General features: G+C 34.2%; 1 protein-coding gene across 2 annotated transcripts; it reads right to left on the bottom strand.

Moving 5' to 3' along the window:
* Positions 1-768: 768 nt before the first annotated feature.
* LOC106078993 (uncharacterized) lies at positions 769-9,369 on the bottom strand. 2 transcript variants are annotated; one of them, XM_056014119.1, is made up of 5 exons: positions 9,210-9,369; positions 7,528-7,662; positions 5,741-5,956; positions 3,937-4,098; positions 769-3,100 (listed from the first exon to the last, which is right to left on the bottom strand). In XM_056014119.1, exons 3-5 carry the CDS (start codon positions 5,937-5,939, stop codon positions 2,697-2,699), a joined length of 765 nt encoding a protein of 254 aa, XP_055870094.1. In that variant the 5' UTR covers positions 5,940-5,956; positions 7,528-7,662; positions 9,210-9,369; the 3' UTR covers positions 769-2,696. The 2 variants fall into 2 exon arrangements, with proteins under 2 accessions (XP_055870094.1, XP_055870095.1); XM_056014120.1 differs by lacking the exon at positions 9,210-9,369 and adding an exon at positions 7,800-7,908.
* Between the last annotated feature and the right edge of the window lie 734 nt (positions 9,370-10,103).

The following is a 10,103-nucleotide window of genomic DNA, read 5'->3' as shown; positions in this document are numbered from 1 at the left end:
CACCAACTTTCAAATATATACGAAAATTATTGGAGACGTATTCTAGAACCGCTTCCACTCTCCTTTAACCCTTGATTAGTTTCACTTTCACATATTTAATAGTCTGTTGGACCATTGGGGCTCCACATCGAAACATTCAACTGTCTTTCTCCATCCCTCTCATTGGCTTTCGATGAAACCTCTTCCAATGGTTGGCCCCGTCCATTCTTTGATTTTGTTTGTAAGTTTCAATAGTTTGCAAGCTTTAAAGAGCTAATAAGAGATAATAAGAGCTTTTGCAAACGCGACATGAAGCTCTTCAAAATCGACACTAGCAGCTGGGAAGAGGTGGCACTGGATAGATCCACATGGAGAGAGAGCATAAAGGAAGGGTCTCGGATTGCAGATGTCATACACAACAGAAGCAGAAAGAAGGGTAAAAATGCAACGGCGCCTGGTGATTACATATGCCCAACCTGCGATCGCAGCTGTGTATCAAGGATTGGCCTCTTTAGTCACACAAGAAGTTGCAAAGGGAAAAGATCGTCTCTCGAGACGTACAATGCCACAGAATAAGAGATATAGCACTAATATGCAGTTTGCAATCCAAATGGAATAGACACGTAAAATCATGCAATTCTCTTTAGTATTAAAGCCTGAAGATGATGTTTAGATCTAAAAATTATTTTCACAAATCTAAGTATTGAAATCTAGTTGTGTATTCACCAACAAGATATTATGTTTTTTAGTCTTTGAGTACTAAAATTATTTGCTTGCCACATGAAATACTGTACATCAATTTAATCTTCGGACTCGAAGACAAACCAAGCTTAATTATTATTATTACTAAAATTGTTTGTACTAAGCAACAAATAGTTTTCCTGGTCGCCTTTCTGTAGCGTCTTTTTAAAAATAGATTCGAATTTAACGAGAAGATAGCCCGAAGCACATGCCACATAGAGTTCATCCAAATTAGGAAGTGAAACAGAATATTAAAGTCCTGGTTTATAAACCCAACTCTAAGTTGAAAACGGAACAACAAAACAAGAACAAAATAATGTCAAGTTTTACTATGTTTTATCACATGTCAGTGTTTGAAAAATTGAACAACTATAACTGCTATTCAATAGGACAGGATTTAAAAGTGTAAATAATTAGTACGATTGATTGGCTTGAAAAATAAAAAATAAAATAAAATACTGTCTCGTCAAACTCTTTGCAAGTAACTATTTTCTTATAAATAAAACACATGTTCGATATGCCAAGACAATAAGAGATTGTTAATAATATAGAAAAGCTGTATCTCACAAGCACATCATTAAAAATAAATATTCGAGCTTTATCAAATAGTTGCATTTCTTTGCCATTTTTTTAATTTAGAAAACAAAGAAGAAATTTTTTTAAAGATTATAGTAGCCAAGTGCTAGGTCAATTCAATGTCTATCCAATTTCAATGGATTCAGGCCTCCCATTTTTCACCATAAATGGAGATTTAGTAACAAAATTTCACTTTTCAGCGGTTTCGTAGTTTAAGACTTATTTTTTTTTTAATGTAGCCCTCCACCAATCTAGCAGTATGTCATTAAATATATAGACACTATGCTAGCTTAGTGTTAAAAAAACAAACAACTATAACAAGAAGAAGAAGAACGGAATTCCGTCTTTCTAGGAAACACAAGTCCATTCATAATAAATATTATTTTTGTTTTTGGCATTTGCTTTTATCACAGTCAAGTAAAAAATGTGTAAAACATAATAGAAAAACAATTACATTTTTTTCTATACGTAGATTTAGATAGAACAAACAAAGACTAATAAATAAATAATTTTACTACGATATTTAAGTACGAAGTGCGTTTAGGCCTATAACAATATAAAATTATATATATATATATATATATATATATATATATATATATATATATATATATATATATATATATATATATATATATATATGAAAACCATAATCAGATTTCATATTGGTCTTGTTTTTTTTTTCTAATTTTCTAATTGAAAAAAAAAAAGACATTTCGCTCATAGAAAAAACAAACTTGATAATTATTAAAATCTATAAACTATTGGGTATTTTCATCTATGGAGGATTGATTACAAAGTAGCTAGCTTTTTGATGCATACGGTGGACATTAAAAGAAAGGAAATTTCTAAGTTCTGTATCTTATAGAGGAATAGTTTGTGTGCACTATATTTGAGATTTTCAAGATAAACTTTAAAAATGTCAAGGACGCCAAATTTAACTTTCGTATTTTTTCCCAACTAAATAAAAAAATAATTAAGCTGCAACTTAAAACAATATCTCAATCCCATACAGTTGATCTTCACCTCAAGACCACTGTATTACCATTAGCTAGTTACCCATTTATTTTTCTTAAAGTCATAGATTACATGAAGAATTCTATATTATAGAGTACCGTTACACCATAAAAATGTTTGGTCAACATTTCCTTAATTTAGTACACCGAATACACCAACAAAATCTTGCTGTTCATAGTTTTTTGGAATATATACAAATCTCAATCTCAACCATTTCTAAGCTTTTTTTTTTGTAATTTCGCTTCATTTTGTTTTAAATAGTTGGCAAATATAGCGACCCCCTTCTTTTGTTAATTTCATCATAAAAATCGCGAATAAAAAAAGAAACATTGTAATGAACTATTTTCACAAAAAAATTTCCCCAGCCCTTTACTACGTTAAAATTACGTTGTTTGTGTAGAGGTATGAGTTACAAATATCTTCAGGGGTACTTGGTTGTAGGGCGGGTTACCGTTCGCAAACGCCATTTGCTGGGACTGGTAGAAGGGTGGTGCCCCCATGTACATGCCCTGTTGGTTGGCAGGGGTCGCCCACTGCGACTGGCTCTGACTTGCTGACCCTGAGACCACTATCCTCACGTCGCTCTCCGAATCCTCCACTTTGGTGGCGTGCTTGACACCGCAAATGATGCATCCGGCAACCATTAGGAAAATTCCGGTGAGAGCTACCAGGTAAAAAGAATAGCTGGGAATGGGATAGACCTCTTCGATCCCAAACACATCAGAGGGTCGGCGTCCAACATAGATTTTGATGAGGAAAACCACGCAAGCAGCGTCGGCTAAAACACCTGTTTAGATAAATGATACAATAGTTGATAAGGCAGCATGGAAAACTTCTATCAGTTACCAAATACAAGACCATTCGTAATACGATTAGTCTTTCCCCCCCTTCCCCCACCACCACCACCACCACCACTAGTTTACAAGATAGATTGGACCATAGCGCACTGAGCATGCAGTAAGCATGGAAATTACACTATACAAATACAGCTTTAAAACAAAGAAATACCAAAAAAGAAAGCTTTAAGAAAAACAAAGCTTAGATTAAGCATAGTTGTATCAGTAAGTTTGGATCATTCATGTAATTAAATTTGTAATAGACTTAGACTACAATAAAAAAAAAAAAACATTTATAAACATATAAAATGGGGGATCGACCTGAATTCGAACTCAAGGCTCAAGCCTTCACATGCTTTTTAAGTTCAATACTTTAGCCACTCTGCTTGTGGAAAGCTTATGTACGTTGAAGATTGTAACGTTATTTATTGTTTCCAGAGTCTCGTCCTATTTTTCATTCTATGTTCACTAAAACTTCGAAGACGATCTATAAAGGAGATAATTCAGCTTATGCTAACACTGCATTCCAGTACAAATTATTTCCCTTGTTTGAGATACCAAACAAAATAATTAATTACCATAGCTAATTAATTAAATGGTTATTTTTTTATTGATTCGTGTGTTGTCAGGTAAAATAAATAATTGTGCAAAATTTGCTTGACCCAAGATTGGACATGGGGGAAATAACCTGTACAGACAGACAGACAGACAGACAATGTGAGTTGATATAAGCTTTGTAAAAGTGGTCAATATAGATAAATCAATACTTAGACGAGTGATAACTGACCTGCCAGTGTGGCGAACCCTGAAATGATCTTCGGTATGACAGTCATACATTTAGTGATGCGACAGCAGCAGTCAGCACACAGCATGACAAAGTTGAGAATCAGGCACAACGAGGCAAAGGAAATGGCCACAAACAGCAGGATATAGATGGCGATCGTATATCCTGTTGATTACATACAAAAAAAATTGTAACAGATAAAATGATTAACATTTTCAATATAAATATTTATAAATTCGTTTTTTCATTTTTTATAACTAAGACAAACGCTTGACTTTCTCAACCACAAAATTGCCTGTTATCATACGAAATGTTATACAGGGATGAATTTCAGCTCCTCCTTTGTGGTTTAAGGTGGAAGATAAACATATTTCTAATTTTCTTTTGAACTCGAAGATGGCCATGAAGTCCATTATCGCTTAAAAAATCTTATTATTTTATAAAAAAAAAAAAAAAGCGGCTACTTCAAAAAAAAAAAAAGGGAGATAATTACGTCCTACGCGTATAGCCATGCATATTAACCAATGACTTAAGTTCTGTCAAGTCACTGGTTTTCCTGGATGTCTCATTCGATGCTCTAATATCACTAGGGAAAAAGGAGCATTTCTACAAATTTGTACATAGCATGGATAAGTTGTGTCCACTACAGATAGGCCTGCTTCTTCTCTCAGTCTTTTGTTAGCTCTGCATTCTTTCATGCTCTGACTCCGAAATTAGCGGCTTCGAGTCTAGATGAGCGGTCGAGAGCTAGTGTCAATAAGCAAGTGTCAATAAGCAAGTGTCAATAAGCAAGTGTCAATAAGCAAGTGTCACTATCATTCTTGGAAATAATGATAGGCCTGACGTAATAAATTAGACATTACATTTTTTCACCCCCTTCAAGAAAAAAAAAGGGAGAATATGAGATTTTTTTTAGTCATGTTGAAGTCACTCAAAATCTAACTAATCACATCGCCTTGGCATCTTTTATCTAGGTTACAAACGTTACGCTCGTTTAATATCTACCGTGACTGCTAGTTCTAGTCAATAGAATTGAGCTTTGATAGTCATTGGTCTAGTCTCTCAAACTGTTTTGTTTAAACCCATAGACAATAACTGTCTAGGTCTAGACCATGGATTTATCTGTAGGTTGGGACCCCCTTGGGGGTCAATTGACGATTTGCCAGAGGTAGCCTAAGACCATTGAAAATAAGAATTGTTATTGTCTATTCTTCTATTGCTGTATGTGTGTGTGTGTGGGGGGGTGGAACGCGGCAGAGTGAGGGATTGTAAAAAAGGGGTCGCTGAGCATAAAAGGTTGAGAACCGCTGGTCTAGACTCTAATTTTAACTTGATCTCTGACCTTTCCCCCCTCCCCCAAAATATAAAGTAAAAAGTCTAATTTCGATAGTCTATTATGATGTAAATACATGTGTAGGCCAAGTCTAGTATGTGATCATTACTTCTGACGCCACAAAAAAGTTCCGGTGAAAATTTAACTGCTTTGCATATGCCTGAAAAATTACGTCAGAAAACCATCAATTACTAAGTTATTATTGAAAATAAAATAAAAAGCATAATAATTTAATTTACTGTAAATCAAAACATATATTATATCAAAAATTATCAAAGCCATCGGGGTTTCCATTTAAGGGTGTCTTTTTTTGGCGCTTGTGTTGATTTCGATTGGGGACACTCAACTCTCTGAAATGCGGAGAAATGAATAAGACTTTTTTTTCGTTTTTGTTGAAACTACTGTGTAGACGACCCTGGATACCCTTTAAAGGGATCAAAGGAATATAGTATCTATTTCGAAAATTAGGCTTACCAGATTTATCTCCATCGTACGGTGTTCCGACATACCGGTTATAGTTGTAATCATAATAATAACTGACTTCTCCGCTAAAATAAAAATTGCTATTAACGACTCTGTACCAGCCGTACGTCGCCAGACCAGTAGAAAGTAGAGCTATTGCGATCAGATACAGGAAGAAGCTGCTGAGAAGACGACACAAATATTTCGCCATTCTTTTTCTTTCACAGTCTGGATTTAAAACCAAAAAAATATATAAATATTAAATTACAAATATATAGCAAAGTAAAGATTGAAAGGTAGAATATATTTGATTATTAAAATTATATTATCATTGATCCAATCTTTAAAAAAGCATTATAGAATTGTATTGCATCTAGTAACTATTAAATAGTGTATTTAAATATTTGCTAATAGATATAAATATATGTGTGTGTTACAATCAAAATACCTTTAGTAATAATCACTGCATTTAGAAAACCTTCATAAAAAAAAGACTGAAATGTAAAATAGCACTTAACTATAATCTTTAAATACAAAAACAAAATCTAAAAAAATACTCAGAAAGACACAAAGATAAAGACACATTCCTTGTTCCAAATGATAGGACAAATGTGTACCAATGCTCCTTCTTCCCTAGTGCTATTAGAGCATGGAATAGCAAGTGACATGATCAAAGCGTATTGAGAAAACTAAAAATCATGAAATATCACTAAAAAAAAATAATCGTTAGTTAATATGCATGACTAAATGTATGGCGCGTAGGACTTAATCATCTTCTTTTTTGAAGTAACGTCGGTCAGACTCTTATAACCGCCACTCATTGATCAGGGAACATGAAATGCACCAAGATACCTCTATGTAGTCGCTGAATGAACTCTTTATGTTGTCTGTTGTATTTATGTGTATTTTTCTGCTGTGTTGTCTTTATATGAGAAAAGAGTCCTTGTAATCACAACAAATTTCCGTAAGGATCAATAAAGCAGTCTTAGTCTTAGTCTTAGTATTATATAAGATAAGATAAGATAATTGATAGAAATACCTTTAATGTAAGCTTTGTTCTAAATAAAATATTTTTCTTCATATTTTTCTTGTTTACAAACATGCACGCAAGTATTTACGTGTGTAGTAAATTATTAAAGTGTGTACGAAAAGTTGTAAGTGCTCATTCTACATTTAGACGCATCGGAAGCCGAAAAGTAGGAAGAATGTTTATATATGACTATTTTTAGATTTTTTAAAACTGAAATGATTGTAGAATTCAAGCCCCTAAATTACTCTTAAGAATAAGATGTAAAACTTGAACCTTTCTGTACAGTAATGCAAAAATAAAAAAAAACTTTTCGCCCAAAGTAAAGACAATATTTAGAAAAAGATAACAATAGAACTAGACATGTTTTAAAGTGAACCCCCAGGGCTCAAGAAGTAGAGAAAGACTAAAAAGAACGTGTACAAGATGAAGCCGAGAGGAAAGAGCTGGGAAAGTCATTAAAAAACTAGCAAGAGACCGTGGAGAGTGGCGTGTTTTAACAGAGGCCCTAAGTTCCATGTGGAACGCAATGTAAAGATGATGACGAAACTAAATATTATGTATTTCTTTCTACTTCTCTCTATCTCTCTGTCAATAAATAAATGTAAAAAAATAAAAATAATATATCAATATACACTTTATACCGTAGTAACGAAAGACAAAGATGACCAAATATCAACATAATAGAAACAATAACACGAGAAACTAGTGAAGTCAAAGAAGTGAATTTTAATACAAATAACAATCTTTTAATAACTAAACTTTCACTTACTTGTATTTAAAGTTCATAAGTCTTACAAACTACTTATTAGTTTTGTAGAACATGCATTGCCACTCCCAGCGGTCTTATAGCATTACTCTTGATTGCGAGAATGAGCCTTCCAGTGGGGCTATACTTTGCAGTAAACTGTAAGCAAAAGTGAGGGGGGGGGGAGACTGAATTACTTAGAATTTTTTAGACTAAAAATAAAAAAACAAAATAATATTGTAAAAAAAAAACTCGTCACATATGCATGAATGACGTTCTCACGACAAAGGATATACCTGGTCAAAATTAAATACATATATAAAGATCCGGTTCCGCTTAAGAACAGGTAGATCTAGTTGTCTGGAGCATGTATAGTCGAAATCAATGTCAGTTCCGAAATCATATATTATATATACAGATCTTGGGCGTAACCAAAGGGGGTTTGGGGTTCAACTCCTCTCCCCCCCCCCCGAAATGAAATCCTTACTACGCCCATGATATATATATATATACAAGGCTTGTCTTTGAGTCCAAAGATTAGTGAGGAACGCAAAGGAAACTATAAATATATATATTTATAGTTCGTTGTATTGGGCGGGGGGGGGGGGGACTAAGTGACTAGCACTGAAAATTTTTATCAAAGATAGGAGAATTCGTGCAATACGTCGAAATCACTCTCTTGCCCTAAAGCCCATCCTTTTCCAGAAGCATACATACATACATACATACATGCATACACACATACAAACATACATAAACACAAAAAATACATACATACATACATACATGCATACATGCATACAACTGAATGTAACAAAAACTAAAGAATTTATAATAGATTTTAGAAAGAAAAAACAAACTATACGTGAACTGCAAATAAACACTACATCTATAGAACAAGTAAAGGCATATAAATATCTAGGCATTATCATCAACAACAAGCTTTCATGGGAAGACCACCTTGGAACTCTGACAAAGAAAACAGCCCAGCGACTCTTTTTTCTATACAAACTCAACAGTTTTAAATTAAATAAGAAGATCCTTGAGACATTTTACGGCGCGACTGTACAAAATCTGCTAACATACGGAATAAGTTGTTGGCAAGGCAACGCCTCATCTAAACTGTTGCAACGTCTAGAAAACATCATTAAAAAAGCATCAAAAATTACACTCACAACATTACCACATTTAAAGGAACTTTTTGAACAAACGTGCCTAAGAAAAATCGAAAAAATCTTGGAAGACAACGGCCACCCGCTCCATCAGAACTACGCCAGGTCGTCGCGAAGTGGGCGACTGCTGTCAATCAAAACAAGAACGGAGCGGTACAAAAACTCGTTCGTACCTCACTCGGTCAGACTTTATCACCGCCACTCATTGATCAGAGAACATGAAATGCACCAAGATACCTGTGTGTAGTCGCTGAATGAACTCTTTATGTTGTCTGTTGTATTTATGTGTATTTTTCTGTTGTGTTGTCTTTATATGAGAAACGAGTCCTTGTAATCACAACAAATTTCCGTAAGGATCAATAAAGCAGTCTTAGTCTTAGTCTTAGTCTTAATACATACATACATACATACATACATATATACATACATACATACATACATACATACATATACATACATACACATAATGTTGTTTTTTTAATTTTTGCTTTTTTCCCCTACATTTTATCAACTGTTTAAACAATCAGTACTTACTTTACTGTTGGTGTTGTTATTTTGAAGTCTGTGCTAGACACGCGAATTTCCTTATTCATCTATATTATTACTGAAAGTAGAAAACATACGACATTTTCTTTGTCATCCGAGTTAAGCCAATGAGACAAAGAAAACGTTTCAACACGAAACGTTGTACCTTTTGACTTGGTGCCCCCCCCCGCCCAACCAGCTCAACAAATCGATAATCTGTTTAAGCCCAACTCTGTTGTATACAGTTCTTTGAAATCCTTTATTCACTTTCTGTTCATTCATTTGCATATCTCCCTGTGTGTTGCAGCTCAGAAAGCTGACTGTTTTTTTTCTAAGTCTTAAATGTAAATCTTAATGCTGGTGAAAGATTGAGAGTTTTGATTTAAATCTCGAACTACTCGGCGTACTATAAAGCAACCCAAATGTTTAGTTATTTAACTGTGAGTGTTGAAACAAATAATGAATAAAAATTACACGCAACATACGATTGCAGTCTAGACACTAGGGTACAGTGAGTTGTAACAGAAGAAAGTTCAGAGAATATAATGAGACATTGATTTCGTCGATGACTTGAACCACCACCGTCACATGACCTGGCTCAAACTGTACTTGGTCTCTCATATTCCTCCCCCCCCCTCCCCAAAAAAAAAAATGAAACACAGGTCGTAAAATATTTGCATAGATTATTGGACATCATTTTTAACGTCGACCCTGAGAGCCGTGTCCCTCTAATTTGTTCGTAAAAACTTTTGCCCAAACCTTGCTGTGAGCTGCGTTACTGTTAGAAATCTGTGTGGTATTTGTACATTATTATTTGTTGGAGCTGATATATGGGCCAGTACCCATATATAGTAGTTATGGCGAGTTAACATAAGATTATATCCCCTGACTGAGTGATACTTA

This window comes from Biomphalaria glabrata, chromosome 16, assembly GCF_947242115.1.
Source record: "Biomphalaria glabrata chromosome 16, xgBioGlab47.1, whole genome shotgun sequence".
Lineage (NCBI taxonomy): Eukaryota > Metazoa > Mollusca > Gastropoda > Planorbidae > Biomphalaria > Biomphalaria glabrata.
Note: the sequence above shows the minus strand (reverse complement) of the source record. Positions and strands in the feature narration are given on the sequence as shown.